The following is a 24421-nucleotide window of genomic DNA, read 5'->3' as shown; positions in this document are numbered from 1 at the left end:
TCATTCCAGTGGCTAGGAGAGCCAAACAGGTTCGGAAACCCGGAGAGATGCTTCTTCAAGACCTCCTTTAGACACAATAAATATCATTTTCGCCGCTTCAGGAAGGACCGGGTCCTATCCCTCCAGAATAATGTCAATCGCTTGGCTATCCGCCGAGGACTCAAATTCTGGGCCAAAGAGGGCTAAAGTGAGTATCCAACCGGCGTTAAGCTTTTCAGATGAAGATAAGGTTGGAACCATACAACCCCATGATGATGCTTTGGTGATCACGCTAAGAATTAAGGGGTATGACGTGAAGAGAGTGATGATGGACCAAGGTAGTGATGCTGAAATTATGTACCCTGACTTATACAAGGGGTTGAATTTGAGACCCGAAGACTTAACAACCTACGATTCTTCTTTGGTGAGTTTTGATGGGAAAGTTATCATTCTGAGGGATTAGATTAGACTACCCGTGCAGGCTGGTTCAGAAGTGGTGGAGGTGGATTTCATCGTGTTGGATGCTTATTCCCCCTACATGGCCGTTGTGGCCAGACCTTGGCTTCATGCCGTAGGAGCCGTCTCTTCTACTTTCTACTAGAAGGTGAAATATCCTGATAGGGGGCCTGGGTTGAAGAGATTGTTGGGAGTCAATCCACGGTTAAGCAGTGCCTGGTGGCCACCATCCTACATCAGCCCGAGACTGAATCCTCGGCCTCTACTGAAAGGGGCTTATAGCAATTAAAGGCTTCGGAGTTACCTATCAATGGATCAACTGAAGAGGCGAAATGTGAAGATTTAGAAATAGTTGTTGTTGGTAATGACTTAGAGAAGTTCTTTCAGATTGGAGCTCGGCTAAGAGCTGATAAAGTTCCTTAGGAGAAATATTGATGTATTTGCATGGAACGCTTACAAAGTCCTAGAGGTGGATCCGAGCTTCATCTGCCACCATTTAAACGTTAATCCATCTGTCACCCCAAAAAAGCAACCACCTCAGCACTCATCCAAAGATCATTATGATGCTGTCAATGATGAGGTGATGAAACTTAAGCAAGCAGGGGCTATCAAGGAGGTTTTCTATCTTGAATGGCTAGCCAATATTGTGGTGGTGAAGAAGAAGAATGGGAAGTGGCGAGTGTTTGTGGACTTCACAAATCTAAATAAGGCCTACCCAAAGGATCCCTTCCCTATGCCTAAGATAGACCAGTTGGTGGATGCAACTGTAGGCCATCCTTAGATGAGCTTCTTAGATGCTTTTCAAAGATACCACCAAATATCACTAGCCTTGGGTGATCAGGAAAAGACAGCTTTTGTCATTCCAACTGGAAACTACCACTACAAAGTGACGCCTTTTGGTTTGAAAAATACAGGGTCTACCTATCAAAGGATGATAACTAGGATGTTTGAACCACAGCTGGGCAAAAGTATTGAGGTCTATATAGACGATATGGTGGTGAAGAGTAAGGTGGTGATCGAGCATGTGGGAGACCTCGGGAACATTTTTGAAATTCTGAGGAAACACAAGTTACGCCTTAACGCTTCCAAATGCTTTTTTAGTGTGGGATCGGGCAAGTTTTTGGACTACATGGTAACTCACTGGGGAATTAAGGTTAACCCCGATAAGATTAAGGCAATTAACAGTTTACAATCACCTTGGAATCCCAAGGAAGTCCAAAAGCTAATCAGACTGACTGCCGCCTTGAACTGATTTATCTCTCAATCAGCGGATAGATGCAGACTCTTCTTCCTATTGATGAATAAGTGGAAGGGATTTTAGTGGACCAAGGACTCTGCTTTGGCCTTCCAAAGGCTTAAGGAGTATCTCTCTCGGTCACCTATCATGTCCAGTCCTGAGATGGATGAAATCCTGTTTGCTTATATTGTCGTGGCCCCTCATGCTGTAAGCTTGGTGTTAATACAAGTTGATAGCGGTATACAAAGGCCAATTTATTATGTGAGCAAGTCGCTACATGAGGCCGAGGTCCGTTATCTGCCACTGGATAAAGCCATTTTGGCGGTGGTACATGCTACACATAAACTCCCCCATTACTTCCACGCACACACAGTTGTTATCCTAACTCAGGTTTCGCTCAGAGCTCTGCTCCAAAGTGCTGATTACATAAGAAGGCTGATTACACAGGAAGGATTGCCAAGTAGGGTACAATCCTAGGGGCTTTTAACATCAAATACATGCCTCGTATCTTTGTTAAGGGCCAGGTCCCCATAGATTTGGTGGTTGAGTTCACTGAATCCCTGTTTGAGAAAGAAGTAGAAACACCACACATGGATGGAAAATTGGTTGGCACAATCACCCTGCAAGAACCTTTATCCTGGAAGGTATATGTTGGTAGCACAGTGAATCAAAGGGGATTTAGAGTGGGGCTAGTTTTGGTCTCACCTGAAAAGATCACCATCGAGAAATCATTAAGATTGGGATTCTCAGCCACAAACAATGAGGCTGAGTATGAAGCTCTACTGATGAGAATGGTCATGGTTCAAAGAATGGCCGGAAAAGCGGTAGAGATGTTCTCGGACTCAAGATTGGTTGTTGGCCAAGTGAAGGGAGAGTTAGAAGTGAGAGACGAGAGAATGCAAGGGTGCCTGGGTCAAGTCAGGCGTTTACAAGCAGGGTTTGAATCTTTCAGCCTATTGCATGTCCCTAGAAGTTGAAACACACATGCATATTCCCTAGCCACACTTGCAACCTCCTCAACGCAGAGCTTACATGGAGTCATCCTGGTAAAAGACTTGTACAAGCCCACAGAGGTGAAGAGAGAGAGGTGGTTCATGTTCACCAAGTTAAGGTAGGGCCTAGCTGGATGGACCCCATAGTACTATTCTTGAAGGAGGATATCCTGCCCGAGAAGAAGTCAGAAGCTGACAAAGTACGTAGAAAGGCTCTTCGATTCTAGCTGTCCGAGGATCACAAATTGTACAAGGGCTCCTTTTCTGGGCGATACCTGCTATGCATACATCCTGAGTCATCAGAACTACTTCTTGAGGAGTTACATGAAGGGATTTGTGGAAGGCACATTAGAGGCAGATCTTTATCCCACCAAGCCATCACTCAGGGCTATTGGTAGTTAAACATGTAAAAGGAAACACAAGAATATGTGAAGAAGTGTGATTAATGCCAAAAATTTGCACCAAATGTGCACCAACCAGGAGGAGTCCTTAATCCCCTGTCCAGCTCTTGGCCTTTCGCTTAATGGGGCTTTGACATTGTTGGCCCTTTCCCCAAGGTAACAGTGAACAAGAGGTATTTACTAGTCAGCACAGACTACTTCACTAAGTGGGTTGAAGCTGAGCCCTTGGCAAACATTAGGGACGTGGATGTCAAAAAATTTGTTTGGAAAAATATTGTCACATGGTTCGGGGTCCCTCGTACCCTCATCTAGAACAATGGCCTTCAATTTGATAGCAAATCTTTCAGGAGATACTATTGTGACCTAGGAAATGTGAATAGATATTCTACCCCAGCTTATCCCTAAAGGAATGGATAAACCGAGGCTGTTAACAAGGTCATAGTGAATGGACTCAAGAAGAGATTGGATGATGCGAAAGGAAAATGGGTGGAAGAGCTGTCACATGTCCTTTGGACATACCAAACCACACCTCGCAGATTAACAGGGGAATCTCCCTTTTCAATGACTTATAGAGCCGAAACAGTTATTCCTTTAGAGACTAGCTTCCCAACTCTTAGGACAAGTTCTTTCAATTCGAGCGATAATAATGGATTGTTGGAAAAGAGCTTAGATTTTATTGAAGAAATGAGAGAAAATGCAATGGTTCAATTGACATATTACCAACACAAGCTCAAACAAGGTTGTGATGCAAATGTGAAGTTGAAACCGTTAGCACCTGGTGACTTGGTGTTGAGAAATGTTCTAGGTACTGTCAAGAACCTATCATGGGGAAAGCTGGGGCCCAACTAGGAAGGGCCATATCGCATCACCTCAGTGGCTGGTATAGAGGCATATTTCCTCGAAGACCTAGATGAACATGTAATCCCATGCCCTTGAAATGTAAATAACCTGAAAAGATATTATTATTAATGAAAGTTGCCTTTGTCATGTGCTCATTTATTATGTAAGTACATCGTACTTCCCATTATTATCTTTATAAGTGTTAAACAGAATCTTAGTCATGCCTGGTTTCTCGGACCACATACTTTAGGAAAATTAACACTCAATGACATCTTTATAAGTGTTAAACAGAACTTTAGTCATATCTGGTTCCTCGGACCACATACTTTGGGAAAATTAACACTTAATGACATCTTTATAAGTGTTAAACAGAACTTTAGTCATGTTTGGTTCCCCAAACCACATACTTTGGGAAAATTAACACTCATACTTTGGGACATCTTTATAAGTGTTAAACAGAATCTTAGTCATGTCTGAGTGTTAAACAGAATCTTAGTCAACCACATACTTTGGGAAAATTAACACTCAATAACATCTATCTAAGTGTTAAACAGAATCTTAGTCATGCCTGGTTTCTCAGACCACATACTTTAGGAAAATTAACACTCAATGACATCTTTATAAGTGTTAAACAAAACCTTAGGGGTTGTTTGGATTGGCAAATTCCGTAACTCAATTCTCGGTTTTCATAACTCATAACTCAAAAATGGTGGGACCCATAGCAAAAAAGTTGTTTGGCAAACGATAACTTTGTTTCCATCACTCAATTTTCTGATTTTTTGAGTTATGAGTTATGGAAACTGAAAACACATTTTTCGCTATTTTCAGTTTCCATAACTCATAACTCAATGGCAATATTGTAATTAAACACATATAAGGGACCCACAAACAGTACCAGCCGCACCTTTGACCACTTTTGACTTCTTTTTTTTTCCTTTCTTCTCTTAGGTTAGCTGTTCGGTTTTTTTATTTTTTTTTTTTTTTTTTTTTTTATTTTTAGCTTTGGTGAGTTTGGGTACTGAAAAAAAAAAAAAAAAAAAAAAAAAAAAAAAAAAAAAAAAAAAAAAAAAAAACAAAAAAACAAAAAGAAAAGAAAAGAAAAAGCTACACCGGCTGATAGGTATGGGCCCACAAATAGTGTGAAAAATATTGAGTGATGGAAATTAGGTGATGATGCCAAACAAGTGTGAAAAATTGAGTGATGAGTGATGAGTGATGGAAATTGAGTGACGGAAATTTAGTGATGAAATTTTCTTATCCAAACAACCCCTTAGTCATGCCTGGTTCCTCGAATCATATACTTTGGGAAAATTAACACTCAATGACATTTTTATAAGTGTTAAATAGAACCTTAGTCATGCCTGGTTCCTCGGATCACATACTTTGGGAAAATTAACACTAAATGATATTTATCTAAGTGTTAAACAGAACCTTAGTCATGCCTGGTTCCTTGGACTACATACTTTAGGAAAATTAATACTCAATGACATCTTTATAAGTGTTAAACAGAACCTTAGTCATGTCTGGTTCCTTGGACCACATACTTTGGAAAATTAACACTCAATGACATTTTTATAAGTGTTAAACAAAACCTTAGTCATGCCTGGTTCCTCAAACCTCATACTTTGAGAAAATTAACACTCAATGACATCTCTATAAATGTTAAACAAAACCATAGTCATCTCTGGTCCCTCGGATTACATACTTGGAGAAAATTAACACTGTGATATTTGTTGGTCTTTTACTAAGTGTCAAAATAGATCCATGATTATACCCAACTCCTCGGATTGATGGCTTTGAGTTTAGCCTTCATTGCAAAAGGTTCAATTCTAAAGTATGTGATAAACCTCTTTAATGCTGATGCTTAATCAAATTACTTAAATTGTTAGCAGTGTATTATTGTTAGCTGTTATTAAAGACAGAGAAGCAACAGTTCAATGCTATTTATAATAATAATAAACTTCAAAGCGCATAAAGTAAAGGTACAAGGGATTTTTTTTTTAAAAAAAAATTCATTAAACAGAAAGGGGAAGAGTGGGAGGAACTTGGGACTTGGGGACTTCTTATGAAGTTGACCCCTTGTTCCTTGCAGCCATGAGGCCTCTTAGGCTTTTATTCCCCCGGTTCAATGCCATCTCGTCTTCCTCTTCTTTGGAGGTACTGTCTGGACGAGCAATCACCAGAATCAGGGCGTGAACACGTGAGTGCCTATCAGGCTCATCCTCGGTGTCCGAGATGTGAACTATTTGAGCCCCTTGAGTCTTCTCTTCTTCAAAATGAAATTTGTCTATCTCCTCCTCAAGTGATAGGCGTGAAGAGGAAATCTCTTCCTCAAGTGATAGGCGTGAAGAGGAAATCTCCTCCCTTGGTGTTGTTCCTGCCTCAGGCAAAACCTGTTGAAGTGGCAATACAACAGCTGGAAGATCTCTCCAAGCCAAAAAACCAGGAACAGAGACGTCTATGCGGGCCAATCGGGAGTCACCAGCTCTTATTGCCTGACCTGCGTCTTGGAAATTTCTTAACAGAGGCTCATAGTCAAGTACTAAGTGAACTACTCACAGCTGCCTGTCTTCACTTATAAATATCTTTGACCTTAGTAGTTTGTTAAGAGCCGAAACGTTGACCAGGCTGAGTCTCGGAGCAACGTGCCTTTTATCTGCAAAAACGTCCGAGGAGGAAATCATGGTCAAACCAATGAAAATTATCATCAGAAGAAGGCGAAGTGTTAAAAATGAAAAGAAATTAAACTAAAAGGGCTAAATCCCCTGCCAAAGGTACTAATCCTAGGGTACCCCACCTGCCTCTCCCGCCTGAGTTGGGCAGTGAAGACTGTTATGCCACTCCCAAGAGACAATCAGGTAGTCATCCTTCATGCATTTATTAGACTTAGGAAGACACGATATTAGCCTAACAATGTCAGACCGAGACTTGAGATAATATCCTACGCCGGCAAGTTTGTGACACTCGTACATGTAAACTACATCATGCCACATAAGCCCTAAGCCTATCTGCTCATTGAGAGCATCTACGCTACCCAAGACCCTAAATAGGTTAGGGGCGCATTAATGGGGAGTCAACCTATGGTTGATCAGATAATCTCGAGTCACCCTGCCTATAGGGAGTGTCATTCCTCATTCTATGAAAGTGACCATAGGAATGACGACCTTCCCTTCCTCCCTGTGTGTGACTATTTGGTCAGGGGCACAATATTGCAGGGCTACTCCTTGGGAAATGTGGTACTTGGCCCTAAAACCTTCCATACCGGCATCAGAATCTACTAGGTGCTTAAACTTACCTATCTGGTCAAGCTAAAGGGAAGTGGGTGAAGTTTTTAAATAAAGGAGACGAAGAATGAAGGGTCGAGGAGATTGGCCGAGGAGAAAACAAACTAGAAAAAATAAAGAATAAAGACTTATGGGAAAGTGAACAAAGTGACATTGTGGGAAGTTCTTGAAAGATTGAGAGTTCTTGAAAGGTTGAGAGCTCTTGAGAGTTTGAAAGTTTTTGTAAAGTGAGAAAAAGTGAGCCCTTCATACGCCTTATATAGGAGGGGGAATTGAGTGGAGGTTATCCTGCTCAAAATTCGAAGAAAAATGTCCACCGTAAGATCTGCTCCTCACCATTGGATGTGGGAAACAAAGCGCCACCTAGAACAATTAATGACGCATCGCGAGCTTCGAGGCGTCAGTAATAGTTATGAGGGGCACCAAACGGTGCTCCCACATGTGTAAATCAGAGAAATTAGTAGTTTTAACTCTTAAGAAATCAAAACCCCATTTTTTCTCCTCGGATAAGAGGGAAATATCAGAATTTTGAGGGGCTATTGTAGGAATAAGGGCCCAAAATTGTATATTGGGCCTTGGACTTTGGCCGAAGACATTGATTGGTTCGAGAACGATAAACAGTAGTGAGAGTGTTAAGTTCAAAGTCCCCTAAGTAATATGAAAGTGGAAAGGTTGGGAAAGGTGATCCGAGGAGGAATATCTTATCGGATAAGCCAAGTACAAATCGAATGCATATCATATCACTCAAAGTGACCTTCCAAGAAACTCCACTGTTGGGGGCATGCGTTACGAACATACTGGAAGAGTGGGAGCTAGGAAATATCTAAGAGAAAGCTGCTGCCACTGCATTGAATGAACTGCAGCTAACTTTCTGGCCGCATTTATGTGGAGAAAACCCATGAATAGTGTTGCATTGGCTATCCCAACTCATAAAAGGCCAAGAAGGATGTTCGATGGGACAAGCACTCAAGTAGTGACTTAGATGATCAACAAGTGTAGGGTTAAGATCATCAAAAGGGAATTATATAATGTAAAAGACCCTCCATGGAGAAGGGATCAGAAATTTGTAAGAGAAAACACTGTAACAGTTTGAACTATATCTGTAACCTTTTTCAATCAATATATATCGGAACAAACCTCCTTGGATTAGGTTGATGACAAATTTATTTAGAGAACTTCATTCCATCTTTGTTTGATTATCTTTTGAAATTCATCCTAACTGTTAAGTCATTCATTAGAACCTAGTTCTCCAACCCACTTTCTATAAATTCATTGTACTGGGCCTATTGGGCTTGAATCCAATCACACCTTGGGCCAAGGACCAAATCTAGTCCTTACAGTTTCCATTTTTAGTCATTCATTACTCAATTTGGTGAGAATTGAGTGATGGAAACAAATTTAGAAAATCCATCCATATAAGCATTGCCTCCGTGGGGCCCACTAATTTTGGATGATGAGCGATAGAAATAGAGTAACAAGTGATGGAAAACTACAAATCCAAACAACACCTGAGTGATGGAAAATTACAAATCCAAATAACCCCTTAACTTTCCTTTTTTATACAATGTATTATGTATTACATATACACTGCTCTTGAAGTTGAACTAATGTGTCTTAGGGCAATAATTAATTGACTTAATTAAAAATGACAACTATGTTTCCACTTGTATTGCCTGACTGGGTTTTCATGTATATTTTCATGCATCTAGATTTTTGCGAAAGCCAATTCATATATATACTAAATAAAAATTTTGTATGATGATGTGTGCAGTTGTACTTTACTTATTTATTAATTAAAATTCAACTTTCACCCCCAAAAAAGAGAGCAAATTGTGAGATTTATAATTCTTAATATTTGTAAGATTAAACCTATATTTAATGCCTATCTTATATCTAATCTTTTCTCAAAAAATGAAAACTAAATATAAAGGAAAATCCTAGCTTTTCTCAAATTTCCTTGTGGATGATGAGCTCATAACGGGAGTATCTAAAATTAATAGATTTAACAATTTGTACTCTAATTTAAGAAAATTCCAAAACTACCACTGCGTATCCTTGGCACGATGGTCACTCCACAAGAATAAGTGTTTATGAGGGTGTGAGAAGATAGGGGTTGGGGTTGAAGTCTCTAGAAAGGAGCTTCACACACATATAGACTTAGATTAGACTAGAGTAGAATTTCTATCTTGTATAAAAAAAAAAAAAAAATGTCCAAGACTATAATTTTAATGATTTGTTTGGATTGAGCTATTTAAATTTGTTCAGGACTCCACTACCAAATATATATTTCAGACTCAATTGATTTTAATTTTAACAAATGTTTCTCCTATAACTTTCTTTAATTTCCTGTGCATTAGTTGTTCTTAAACTAAGTTTCGACGTTAGTGTTTTCTAAAAAATCATTCATTTTCCAAAAAGTGTTTTTTTATAAAATTATCTCATTTTCTTACGTTTAGTAGCGACCTTATATGAGTTAAAAATTAAAATCAATCTCCTAACTTTCCTTACTTAGCATACTGTGTGATAGAATTGCTTTTTTAAAAAGGATAATAGATAACAATCTCTAAAAAATAAGTCATACTTTTTCTATGGACTAAAAATAGTTTTCTTTTGACTCAATTTTTTTATTTTTTATGTAACCAACATACACCCACAAACACCATTCCTTATGGATAATGAGCTCATGACGGGAGTATCTAAACTAACAGATTAATAAGAAATGTAAGGGCAAGATTTGGTTCCTCAGCCTAAAGGATTTCAGGAATTCAGCCCAAAGAACCCAATACAATGAATTTATAGAGAATGAGTTTAAAAACTAGGCCCTAATGAATCATACAGCAACTAAAGTTGGCCCAGATGACAAGGAAGCAAAGATAAAATAGTTTAATTCAAAGAAGATTGTCCTTGGCACAATCTGAGAAGATCAGTTCTTGTATATATCCCTTGAATATGATTACAAACCTCATTCTTGTTGTTACAATATTTTTCTCCCCCCTCTCTCCCAGAGTATTCTTTCTCTTTTATACTTTTTTTTTATTTCATCTCCACCCTCCACGTGTAGACCAGATTATTGATGTTGATCCTTGTCCCATCAACACTTTCTTGAAGTCTTTGGAAGTAGCTGTAAGGCTGAAAATTATTGTTCAGATATCTCTTCCTCATTAATGTAACCAGAGAGTTAGCTACAGAGCATTCAATGTGGTGATAACAACTTTCTCTTAGATATTTTATAGTTCCCCTTTGTCCTGTACCTTCATGATGTGTATTCTTATCAATAGAATCTCTTGGAACGTTGCTTTGGATGGCAAATCATACCTTTGGACCTCTACTTTGCTTAGCCAAGGAGGTAATCCTCCTCAGACCACTTTCCTAGACTCTTGTGACCAAATCCTATCTCTTCATTCACTAATGCAGACTTCTATGACAACATTTAACCGTCCTTGGACTACTAGGCGTCCCCGGACCGGGCTCCTGGCCCAATATATATTATTGAGCCAATCATCCCTTACAAGAAATATTAAAAATGTGTACTTGAATTTAAGAAAATTCCAAAACTATAATTTTAGAGATTTGTTTGAATTGAGAAATTTAAATTTGTTAACGACTCAACTTTCAAATATATATTAGAAATGTTATATCCATAATATTTTTACAATAAATTTTAAGTGGCAAGTTGTTATTGGCTATTACGGATGGGCAAAAAAGTAATTTAAATTGTGGATTTCAAATTATAATTAATAACAATTTACTATTTATAATTTATTGTGAAAATGTTGTAGGCGTAACATTTCTCAACATATATTTCAAAACTTCAATTGATTTTAACACATGTTTCTCTTATTATTTTCTTTAGCTTCTTGTGCATTAGCTTAGGGAGGAAGATTAACTTAATTGTAAATCAAAACTATGGTTTACAGTTTACACTTTCCAGCTTCTTCCAATTTTTTTTTGGGCTGAATTCCAGCTTCTTCCAATTGTTTTCTTAAAACAAACAAAACTTAATTATTAAATTGTGGGGGAGAATAAGAAAACGTTACTTTGTTTCTTATATGTATTTATTTTTGGTAGAATCTTGTATATGTATTATTATTATTATTATTATTATTATTATACACTGCTCTTAAACTATGTGACTTCGTACAATGATTGACTTAATTAAAAATTACAACTACGGTTCCACTTGTATTGCTTGAGCGGGTTTTCATGTATATTTTCGTTTTCCATCACATTTGTGAATCACGGAAAGCTAATTTCATATACTAAATTAGTTTTCATGACGATATGACATGTGTGCGGTTGGCGATGGGTTGTATCAACCAAAGAATGATAGTGGATGAAGTAGGGGAGCGAATGCTCAACCGATGCATCTAATTAAAGTAAAAAATAACCAACTTTAAGGGTGTTAGAAAATATTTTTAGAAACCTTTTATAGAAAAAAAATAATAATTAAACTTTTTAATAACTTTTTATATTTCTCATTAAAATTGTGTTAAATGTTTCTTGAAATAGTTTATTAACAATTTCTTTAAAAACTTTCCTATAATTAAAAAAATAATTACTTTAAAAGTACTTGTTAAAATGATCCTAATTAAATATTACTATATGATACATCCACAGGAAAATCTATAAAACTTGCACACTTTATTATAGTTATATAATTGTAATTTGCATTTGTAATATTGATAATCCTTAATCTTACTTCATGTGTCACTAAAAAAAAAAAAAAAAAGCTTCATGTGTCACTTTCAAAAAAAAAATAAACTTCATGTGTATCCTTCACATTTGATAAATGTGGTCAAAACTAGCTAGCTTTTGTTTATTGGTTAACTTACTAAATATAAAATAAAGAGAAATGTTACGTTCACAACATTTTTACAATAAATCATAGGTGATTTAGATGTTATTGATTATAATTTGAACCTATCATTGAAATTACTTTTCTACCCTACTATTAACAACTCGTAACAACCTGCCACATAAAATTTGTTGTGAAAATATTGTGGATATTATGAATCAATGTGTAATGTTATATTTCACAAGAATAATGCTTCCAGGAATAATGGCAGAAGAATATTCATTTGCATTAAAAAAAAAATGCAAATGAATATTCTTCTGCCATTATGCTAGTTGCATTCTTCAACTTGCTTTATGCTAGCTAGTTGAGAGTATTTCAATTTTCAACAAGTGAGTATAGTTGCTGTCATTCAAATGAACATCTCATCTTTCCCCTCTTATCGAGTTAGTTAAAGTTTAAGATTCAAAGTTTCTTACCCAAAAAAAAAGGGTTCAAGATTCAATTTACCATTAATAAATAAATAAATAATGTTAAAATATTGTTTCCATCCTTAAAGTTGCACAAAATTCATTTATATTCCTAAATAATAAAGCTTTTTTTTTTTTGTCCTTAAATTATTGAAAACATTACACTTTCTTTTTAAAGAGTTTTTTTTTTTCAGTAATTGAGAATTTGAGAGATGAGAAAAGAAAAAAAAAATTAGAGTTTAAGAATATATATTTAATAGTTTAGGGACAAAAAAGAACCTATTCAAATTTTAGGGAAAAAACAAAATTTAGGCAACAAACATTTTAATTTACTAGCTGTTTTTTGCTTTTTTGAAGGATAGAAAGTTAGTTGATTTACCTGTGGTATTAATTGCATTATACTCGAATTCTGTTTACTCAATTTAAAATGAGTAAATAGAATTCCATACTCGATTTCATAAATAAATATGGGATCCCAAGTCCAAGCCATCCAATCTAGCACTTGGTCTGGTTTCTGTGTAGCATAGCCAATATAAAGGCCCTAAACCCGCTCTCTAGTCATGTGAATGTCTTTTTCTTTCTTTTTTGGTAAAACTGGAATTCATTAAACAACAGAACCAAAAGCAGTAGAGTTTAGAGGGCATAGCCTCTCATAATACAAACCCAAATAGTTAAAAAACAACAAAAAATTTTAAGTCCACAGGTGGACTATCAAAATACACCATGTATTGTTGAGCAAAATCATGTTAAATCCAGCACCTAGCAATCATTCCAACAATGTGTATACTATATATACCAATTAGATTTTGCTAGTTCCATAACTCGCTAGACATTTTGTGTAAAACACTATGATGGTAGGGTGTCCTTGCATTATATTAGTAACTTTGAAGTTTGAACAAAATTAAGATTGGTATGTGATTGGATGAGTACTTTGTTGAAAATTAGCTAAAGTGTAGTTGTGATTTAAAACGGAATGAAGTTTAAAAATGTCATGCATAAACAAATAAGCTACAAGTTTTTTTAAAAAGGGTTCATCAAAAAGTCATTAAAAAAATGGTAGACAAATAATGTACACTTTCTTTTAAAGATACTTTCAATTTATGATGTTTACTCCTTAGAGCAACTATATCAGTTGATGCAAAGTTGTGCAAAATGGAAAAAGAAACTAATTTTACACATTTTGAGCAAAAAAAACCTACATTAGTGGGTGTAAACTTGTGCATTTAATATCTTAATAATTTTTTCTCTCTCCTCTCTGTACCTGACTCTCACCTCCCTCTCCTTTTCTCATTTCATCAGAGACTCTCTCAGGCGCACAACTCTTTCTCTCTCTCATCTCATCAATCTTTCTTCCTCTAACTTCCGCCAATCGCCACCGCCGCTGATTGCCATCGCCACCACTCTCTCTTTCTTCCTCTTTCTTTCTTTGTTTCTTGTTGCTTTTGGGTTGAATAGGGTTGATCAATGGGTTTCGGGTTGATCTTAATAAGTGGGTTTTGATCCATTTTTTTATTCTGCTGGGTTTGTTTTTCTAGTTTTTTAGTTGAGCTTGAAGCTGCCGTGATAGTGATTGTGGGTGTGGGTTGGTGGGTTGTGTGGATTTCGGTATGATACCAGTGTAGATTGTGGGTGTGGGTTGGTGGGTTTTTTTTTTACTTTTTTTTTTTTTTTTGGTTGGGTGCTAATGTCGATCTTGTTGCATAGTGGAGGCCAAAGGCGTTGATTTTGAAAGAGATGGTGGCTGTGATGGTAGCTGTGTGGGTTGTGTTGGGTCTATGAGAGAGATGACAATGTTAAAGAAATGAATATTTTATTTGAATAAATGTGTATAATAGACAAATTAATGTGGGTATTTTGTAAAAATGAGAGTGTAAAATAGAAAAAGTAGATTTTAGACGTGTAAAATGGAAAAAAATTTGCATCAACTGATGCAGTTACTCTTATGATTGTTTTTTATCTTCAAACTAAGATATTAATTTGTTTTAACGCACACTTATTTAATTTAAAAGTCTGTTTGAATATCGCTTATTTTGCTGAAAACTAAAAACTTATTGCTAAAAGTACTGTAGCAAAATAATTTATAAGCAAACTGATTTTTTGGGTTGAAAGTACTGTAGCTTCAATTGAACAGTATCGTGAATAGTATAAAATAATTCATCTGTGTTTTTCATCTTTTTGTAGGATTTGTGAACAATAATATGAGACCCAAGTAATTTTCAACCAAAAGCGCAAAATGCTATCCAAACACTAAGTGTTTTCTCAATAACAATAATAGTAATAATCTGAGTCCAAGTACCGCTTTTGTTAGTTGGATTAATTCCAAATTTCCTGTTATACCCAATATTTTTAGAGATTCTTTGAAGGTCTATTGAATACTTTTAATTGGGCCTATTGGAGGCCCATTGGGGCCTATTGGCTAGCTAAATCAATTGGTAGCGGGCCAAAGTTTTTTGAACCTACACAACGGGCAATAGTCGGCTTTTTATTTCTCATATCTTAAACCCTCATCAATTGCTACTGCCACTTTCATCTCGACTCTCTATCAACAACAATAAAAGTGTTCGTTTGGGATTCATTTACTCATTTGGCTTTAAAAAAAACAAATATATATAAATATATATATATATATATATAGTATTGGATATGTGTTGAGAGATTTAAGCCAAAATAGGTTGTAAGTTTAAGTTTATAACTTTACATATAAGCTTGATTAATACTACACGCAAACTTTTTGCTTGATTAATATTGAGTTTGTTTGAGAATAGTTTATTTAGCTAAAACTGATACTTTTTGCTGAAAATACTATAAATAAAAGAAAAAACTAGCTAAAATAGTACAGTAAAACCCATTAATAATATCAAAAAGTACAGTGAAACTAATAAATAATAACAAAAATAAACAAAATAATAACAAAAATAAGCTAAATAGTAAAATAAACTGACTTTAAACTCTAATCCTAAATACAATCTAAGTTAGGGTGGCTTCCAACCAATTTCTTGATTTTGTGCAATGTTTGGGCTTCTTTATTCTAACTACCTTGGAGCAAGCCTAAAGTGGGTGGGCCGAATATATGTGAAGAAAAATCAAAGGCCCAAAGACCCAAAAAGAAAAATGAAGACCATAGCAGGAAAATTGTAAAAATTATTAAGAGCATCAATAACATGCAATTTAATAATTAGAATTTTAAAATATGAAATTAAGATAATTTTTTTTTAGTAGAAATGGTAGCCAATTTAGTCATATTTTAATTAATTCAAAAACAAACAATACTTCAGGTTTTTTATTTTTTATTTTTTGAATTAAAAAATAATAATAATTGTGAGTGGCGCAATTAGTTGTGGTGGTCCTCTTTGGGTGTGATCATAGTTGCTTACTCATTAAGAAACTAATGCTGAGGGGGCCTTCATAATAAGAGTAAGATAGACTGAGCCATGGTCTGACTTTTGCTTCACCTAAAAAACCATTGATTTCAAGCAGTACAGGGCAATAATAAATCTAAAATTAAACAAAGATCACATCGTCGCACTCAAAGGTTTGAACCTAAGTACTACCCCCCAATCAAAACCCTGATCACTGCACCGTGGCTTTAAATATTTAATTACAACCAAACACTTCAATAATACATTTTTGACTGAAATGATTATTTTGCAAAATCAAGGAATTTTTAGTTTAAAATTACAGAAGCTTTTTGCTGAATTTATTCCAAATCAGTTTCCACAACAAATATGACATATTGTGACTTTTTTTTTTTTTTTTTTGGGTATACCAACGCTGATATAAATTAATTATGAATAAGTCTATTACAATAAAGCTCGGCCTTGTTAAAAGCCAGTAAGTCCTCCACCATAGCTGGTGAATTAACAAAATTAACATAGTCAAAAGATAGGGTGACTCCAAACTTAGTCAATGTATCAACACATTGGTTTGCCTCCTTGAAAATATGTTGGATAGTTGATTTATGGAATTTCTTCAATAGAGTCCTCCAATCATCAAGCAGAAGCTCAAACATAAGATTATTTATCAGTAATTAGTAAGCAGTAAAATAATAAGGTTGACAACAAGCTCTACACATATATAATATGTTGGACAATAAAACAATATGTCTAGCAAACATATTGTGATTAATAGATAATAAAAGGGGTGTAAGTGATTGGTGAGTTTCAATTAGCTTAGGACATTTATAAATGAACCATTTAAAAAAAAAAAAATTGATGCCTCTTTCATAAAAAATGTAAAAAGCTGTAATTTTCTTTTTCTTTTTTCATAAATATATATTTTTTTAAATGTCTTAAATAAATGTACTTAGATCAACCGTTAATTTTTTTTCCTATATTAAAATTTAAGAGTATTCACATCAGCTCGTGCAACAATTCATATCTATTTTAGCATAAAAACTTATTTTTTCTATTTTACATATTCACTTTTTAAAACATCTCACATCATATTATCTACTTTATATTATATTTAATTAAAATATCAATTTTTCTTAATTTTAAAAATTGTTTCTCTTTCTTTATACATGACAACCACCATTCATTTATTTCATTTATTCTTGAAATACGTAAAGAAAGAATAAACAACTAAATAAAAAAGAAACAGTGTCAAATTTAGACAGTTAATGTGGGTCATTTTTAAACAAAATTGTGTAAATTCTACCAATTTTTATATTAACAAACATACTAATGTGAACCTTTAAAAATAGCATGTATTACATAGTCACTAATATACACACTCTTACACAAATAAAAAAATTGAATTGAAATCAAGAAGCCACGATTTCATCCAATATGTGCCTGCAAAGAGCATGTGAATTAGAATCTTCCCATATATTAATATGAGTAGTTCTAGTACGAAATAAATTATCACAACTATTTTATATATAAGATTGTGATTGACTAATTAACACTCACATATTGACCCATCACTTTTTCTTAGTATGCAACGTGAAAAGTAATAACACAAATTATGCAATTTTTCATGATCTTAGAATTTTTCTGTCATTAATATAGCTCAATATAATATCACGAGTCATGATCCTCTGGTCTTGAGTCTTTGGTCTTTCTTTACCAACCTTAGGCCAAAAAATAAAATAAAATACAAGGAAATAATAATAATAATAATAATAATAATAATAATAATGTTAAAGATATAAATTATTTTATAAATTTTTTTTAAAAATTATTAATGTGGTAAGTGATTATTAATAAATAAAAAAAGTAATATTAATAGTAAGATTAAATGAAAATAAATAAAAAAATTAATAATATTAATATTTTGTAAAATTATTATAAAATAATTTGTGAACGTAACCAAAAAAAAATAAAAAAAAATTGGAGGGTTTGGTCAGTCACGCTACTGGCTGGCTCACAGTTTTTGAGTTTCAAGGAAGTTTCTTTTAAGGAGCAATGACGTTGGAGGTGGTAAAAGTAAAACCACCATCTTTTTGCCTACCTATTTTTATATTGTATTATCTTTAATTATGTTTTGGTTAGCCCACAGTTTTTGACTACTTCACTGAACTTTCCTTGCTTCCTTCTTATCTCCTTCCTTTTTTAAAGGGTATCTATTTAGCTTTCTTCCGTTTTCAGTCATAGTCGTTGAATACAGTACACAACACTTTCTTTCACTACCCAAGTTTTCATCTTTTTCCATCTGGGTATATTTCTCTTTCACACACAAATATTTGCAAGCAAAAAAAAAAAAAAAAACTTTTCTTGTTTTAGAGAGCTCGGGTTGTTGTTGTTATTGTTGTAAATCAATGGCTGGAATGCTACCTGGTGTCGAATGTGCCCGAAGGAGACGGTTCCATCAGAGCGTTGCAGGGGGCCCGGAATCAGTAAATTTGGCTGCCAATGGAGGAACAAGGCGGTCCTGTCTTTCTTTATACCCTACCAACAATGAAACCCATCATACCACTTTTTCTTTAATGGTACTTACATACTTTCATACATACCCTTCTCAAATCTCAATCTCTTTTTTCTCTATTATTGTCTATTCCACATATAAATATGTTTTTTTTTTTTGTTTTTAATGTTTTAATAATTTTGTTTAAATTTGATCCAAAAGCAGGAACACCAAGCGTATAAGGATGTGGAATTGGGAGGAGTAGCTAAAGCGGCTAGGGAGAGATTAGATGAAAGGCTGAAACTGAGACCACGAAGAAAATCCAACAACAAAAGGTCAGGATTTTTTTTTTTTTTTTTTTTAATTCAAGGCGCACGTTAGCTAAACTATTATGGTTCTTGCTAACATGCGCCAGAAAACTAAAATTTTAAATTTCATTTTCAATCTTCATGGTTATGTATATTTATATGTTTTTATGGTCGATTTAATTTTATAGGGATAACAGTATCAGCAAAGGCTGCTTGAGGTGTGTGGAGGAGTTGCAGAGAGATGGAGAGTTGTATGGGTCAAAAAAGAGTGGCTCAAAGCTGTTAAATTGGGCCAGATTTAGCTGGAATGTCTCGGTAGAAGGCAAATGCGCTGTTTGCATGTGAGATAGCCCTTAATTTTGTTCTTTTTGAATGAATGTGACATAAGATTGCTTTGGTAAACATGTAGCTGAATAATTTTTAGTGTTTGCCCCGTTGTTTGAAACAGAATTATGGATACTTGGGGGTGTTTGGTGCTGGTGTTAAATATAAAATAACACTTTTGACATGTATTTTTATAACATTATAACACTGAAAACTGAACAATGATACTAAAAATCTCTCACCTCTAGTAGTTTTTGTTGTAGCATGCAAGTACCTTAGTACCTTACAATTTACATAATGATATATGGTTTTGAATTATAAAGTGGGTGTCAACATTTTTATTTTTATTTTTATTTTTTATTTTTATAATTGGATATTTGGAAGCGGGATTGGAACATGCTTTTCAAAATGTGTCGATCAATTGAACATGCAAGTAGCTTCTTTTTTTTTTTTTTTTTTTAAGTAGATAGTTGAACTGTAAGGGTCTTGAACATATTTTTAACTTAGAGGTGTCTGGTGTCAGGTGTAAATCAATTGATTCACTTTTGATAAATTTGTCTATAAATCCAACCTTTAATTTTTGGTACAAGTTCTATGCTGCCAAAAGATCCAATTAAGTAAAACATGTTTAGTTACAAAAGTAGTTGTAATTTAAGATTATAACTTTACTCAATATATTTTTATTGGAGATAAATTTTGATAAATTTACCATTAGATTATGTCTTTTTCTTATATTCCTCATGCTGGCAAAATTTATAGAAAATTAAAATTAATATCTATGTCATCTACTCCTCAAAAAAAAAAAAAAAAAAAAATCTATGTCATCAATAAATTGTTTAAATTGCAAGTTTTTGTAATTTAAAATTATGCATAAAATATAAGCTTATAGATCACATAGTAAATAATATTCGATTGACAAAAAATTTGATATGTGTATTAAGAGCGTAAAGAACATATAATTCAATGTTAGATTTTCAAAATATAGAGTATTATTTATTTTATTAAGTAAGGTTGTAGATTTAGACTACAGTTAATGTTGTAGCTAAACTTTGTGATTTAGTAAAGGACAAAGTTTAGTTACAATCAATTTACTTTAGAAACATTTTACTGGAAAAATGATAAAATAATAAATGTTCATACTCCTTTTTATTTATTTATTTTTTATATATACAAGATAGAATTTCTACTCTAGCCTAATAGTGTATATGTGTGTGAAACTCCCTCTGGAGATTTGAATTCCGGCACTTACCCCCCACACTCCACAAGCACTTACACTTATGGAGTGACCATTGCACCAAGAGTGTGCGGTGGTATGTTCATACTCCTAAAGGTTTTGGGGTATAGGGTATGAACCGTGTTTCCTAAAAATATGGAGCAATTATGGCAGAATCTTAAAATGAAAAAGTAAGGAGGCTTTTTAGAAAATTTAATTTTTTAAGGAAATAGTATTTAATGTATTGTCTTTTAAATAAAAATATAGAAAATTTCAAAACTATCATCTTTAAGTTTAATTCTAATGAAATAGAAAATTTCAAAACTATCATCTTTAAGTTCAATTCTATCGATTCTAATTAAATGAAATGAGTATTAACTTTTTAAATAAAATAAATGATATGTTAGGAATTTCATTTATTAATTTTCAAAGAGGTTTTTATTTTGAAACATATCAAAATGGAATAGAAAACTAACAATTTTAAACATGCTAATACAAACAAAACCGTTATATAAAAAGTCAATGCCCCTCTTTTATTTAAGGGTTTGGTTAATACATGTCCTTAAGATATTTGTTAATGAACTATTTTTAAAAAGTTTTAATATCATTCATTTTTTTTACGGGTAAAAATTGAGATTTTATTAAATGGATAACTATAAGTTGCATAACTCTCTATCTTTTTTCAAGCTATCACTCAAAAATTCAAGTTCATCTTAAATCCATACAAAATCATGACTTAAGTTCTTTGCATATCTTGCAAGCTAAAGACCTCTTGCATTTTGAAGAAGATGACCAAAGCTTAAGTCATCATACTCACTGAGTTATTGTTTTAATACTATTTTCATGGAAAATATAAAAAACTATTAAAAAAGTTAGTTACTCTTTTCATTTCCCATTAAAGTTTCTAATAATATTTTCTAAATCAATGACCTTACGGCATCCGTTAATTTTTCATTTTATGTAAATGAAATTATGAAATAAGAGGACTAATAACTTGCTATTTTTTAAGTTGAAAATCCAGCAACATTCATGCAACTTCAAGACTAGAATTTATGTATACTCAATTTAAGGTTATATTTTCAAACTAAGTTAAGGACATGCTTATTACGGATTGAGATAAGGTTAGGTATTGCACATTTGCACCTAATGCAATAGCATTGACTGGTTAAGATTGAGAGTTGAAAAAAACAACTTTCAAGCTTAACTATCGAATAAAAGATAGTTAAAAAGTGGGTGTGGTAAAATTTTTTGTGAGAGAATTGCAATTGCATTGAATCTTAATCCGCTTATTACCGAGCTTAAAGGACTGTTTTAAAGTTTAAAAATACACTTTTACCAAAAGAAACGATAATAAGAATAAAAGAACTTATCAAACTAAGGACATGAATGCCTTCTTGAACCAAGATCGGTGCCTATAGACCAAACAGGGTCCCACTTCATATTGAACTAAGATCCGTGCCAATAGACCAGACCTTTTTAATTTTTTTTTTTTCATAGCAAACTTCATGACAGCAATCTAGATTTGGACCAATTCCCTCATAATATGGGTACAACTATCTCCTAGGGAACCCTATTTTTCCCCATAAATCGACCCTTTAATCCCTAAAAGCAAATGATTAGTAAATAACAAGTGAATTGAACTTCAAACTAACTAAGCAACTCATGGGGAGAATTTGACAAAATTTTATTAAAACTTTTGTACCTATTTCACAAAAAAAAAAAAAAAAAAAAAAAATTGTGTACTTCATTCTTGCGTTTTTTCTCCCGAAGATTGAGATGGACTAGAACCATTCCTTGTTCCCCTATATATTAAAAAAAAAAAAAAAAAGGAACACAGACAGTTTAATAACAAATTACAGTGTTTAAAGGCAACATAGTTCAAGGGCTGCTCCACATTAGGTTTAGGATGGTCATAGGACCACCTTAACCTGGAAAAAAAATTACAATATATAAATTTTAAAAAATTTATGATTTTTTTATCCTTAACAAAAATTGTGACCACTCTAAATTTTTTTAAGTCCAACATAATTACACTTTGGACAAAGTTTGACAACAAACTTGGTTGTAGACTAAAACTACAACTCCACTTAATTTTTTTTATTGGATGTGAATTTTGAAAAATTTATTATTGGATTACATTTTTTTCTTATATTCTCCATACTTGCAGAATTTTAAGAAAATCAAAGATCAATAGATATGTTATTAATCAAAATTTTAAATTTCAAGTTTTTATCGCCTAAAATTATATATATAAAAATAAGTTTATGGATTGAATAGTAAATAATATCTGATTGGTATGAAATTTGACACGTGTTTTAAAAACATAAAAAACATAAAATTTAATGGTTAGATTTTCAAAATATGTAACCATGTTAATTTTTTTAGCTAGAATTCTAGACTTGTAGCCTTATGCTATAGTTAAGTTTGCAGCTAAACTATATTCTTAAACTTTGGTTCCTTTAATAATATATTAGGTCTTTACGTATAAAAAGAAAAAGTCCAGGAAAAATTTTATTTAACAAAACAATTTGAAAGATATATAGCTTGCAACATTTTGATAATTAGACTATTATGCAATGATTTCAAAATAATAATAAAAAATTCGTAGAAGAAAATTGTAAGACTTTATGTATTTCATATTTGCGTGTTTTTTTTATTTTTATTTTTATATGAAGTTATTTTCCTATTAAATTTTGTATAATTTAAATTTCTTAATAATCACCCTGAAAACAATTTCTAAATCCGCCACTGAGTCATAGTTGTGAAAATTTTCATGAGAATTTTATGTGTTGTGTCCATATAATTAGCCATACAAAATTTAGTATCATGTCATTTAGACTTAAATGATGTAAGATCGGGCTTTCATAGACTTGTCATTATACAAGAAAATGGAGGAAATAACAAAGTGTGCTATGTGTAAACATATTCTCGATACATTTTATCATCTGACAACAATTTTCAAAAACTGTTTTATACAAACACAACCAAACAGTACCTTAACCTTGCTTTAAATCTTCCTTTATGAAAATTGTGAAAGCTGTCCTAAAAATATTGCAATACCCATCAAAATGACATTTTTTTTTTTTTGATGGGAAGACATTTCTTCTCTTATTAATCAGAATTTGAACTGGTTACATCCTGAGTACACGTGGAATCAATGAGGCTGGGAGTTTCCTCCAACCAAACTTGAAAGTCACCAATCTGTTTCGTAAATTGCGCTAAAATATGGGCAGGCCTATTGCCTTGCCTTTTTACATGAGAGAAATTGAAAAAATTGAAATTTTGAATATAGATAAAATACTAGATATGATGGTCTTAATGTAGGAGGGAGGTTCTGATGTGCCTAAGAGAGACCTGCAAAGAAGCAGAAAATCCGTCTCAAAAATCACTTCTCTAAAACCCATTTCCCATGCAAAAATTGTTGCTGCCTCCATGGTCTTTACTTCGATCTCCAATGCTGCCAGGGGTGATAGAAATCTTCTGCTCATAGCTGCCATGACTTTGCCTTCGAAGTCACTCACCAACATGCCCATTCCTGATGCTTTCTACACTGTGAACACAGCTCCATCTATATTCAACTTGTATTTAGGACTTTCTGGTGGGTGCCACTTGATTGCTTTAGAGGGGTTAATGGGGCAAACCACTTCATTTGTAGATCGGTATTCCTCAACCAGTGCCATAGCATTATGAAAAATTACTCTACTTGGTTTTCTTGTGCCACCATGCCTAAACACATTCCTATTTTTCTAGATTTCCCAACACACAGTCACAGTTTTCTCTAACAAATTAGAGCTTGTGGGGCTTCGCCTAATAATCTGCCATTTCACATCCATGAAGTTCCACCTTTTCTCAATTTGGAAGGGAAAGACCAGTTTGCAATTGCTCCAGACCTCAGCAGCCTTATCACAAAACCAGAACAAGTGGCTATAGTTTTCTGTCTCCTTTCCACAAGTCTCACAAAGATCATCAGCTATGACATGTCTCCTCTTCAGGTTTTCTTTGGTTGCTAGGATGCCTCGGCAGGCCTTCCAAGCAAAACTTCTGATTTTGTTAGGAGTCTTCATACCCCATATGGATCTCCAGATTTGCTTCATCACCGTTCCATCAGACCTCTCCCTTTCACTGCCTCTGTCAATTCCCTCCATTAGACTTTTGTAGGCTCTCCTCACTGTAAATTTACTATTAGGATTGCCATCCCATATGCATCGATCCGAAGGTAGGTGCATGCTCAAAGGTATTCCAAGTACCAAATCTGCCTCCTTAGTCCCTAGCACCTGTCTG

General features: G+C 33.8%; 2 protein-coding genes across 3 annotated transcripts; both read left to right on the top strand.

The window, feature by feature from the left end:
• The first annotated feature begins 130 nt into the window (after positions 1-130).
• LOC115973813 lies at positions 131-580 on the top strand. The gene is made up of 2 exons (XM_031094050.1): positions 131-403; positions 461-580. The coding sequence occupies exons 1-2, from the start codon at positions 131-133 to the stop codon at positions 578-580; spliced, it is 393 nt and encodes a 130-aa protein (XP_030949910.1).
• A 17352-nt stretch (positions 581-17932) lies between these two features.
• On the top strand, positions 17933-19174 carry LOC115957274. 2 transcript variants are annotated; one of them, XM_031075486.1, is made up of 3 exons: positions 17933-18380; positions 18518-18630; positions 18792-19174. In XM_031075486.1, exons 1-3 carry the CDS (start codon positions 18210-18212, stop codon positions 18946-18948), a joined length of 441 nt encoding a protein of 146 aa, XP_030931346.1. In that variant the 5' UTR covers positions 17933-18209; the 3' UTR covers positions 18949-19174. The 2 variants fall into 2 exon arrangements, with proteins under 2 accessions (XP_030931346.1, XP_030931354.1); XM_031075494.1 differs by having other exon boundaries at positions 17937-18380; positions 18521-18630.
• The last annotated feature ends 5247 nt before the right edge of the window (positions 19175-24421 follow it).

The sequence above is a fragment of the Quercus lobata genome, chromosome 2 (assembly GCF_001633185.2).
Source record: "Quercus lobata isolate SW786 chromosome 2, ValleyOak3.0 Primary Assembly, whole genome shotgun sequence".
Classification (NCBI taxonomy): Eukaryota; Viridiplantae; Streptophyta; class Magnoliopsida; order Fagales; family Fagaceae; genus Quercus; species Quercus lobata.
This window is presented reverse-complemented; position numbering and strand designations above follow the sequence as displayed.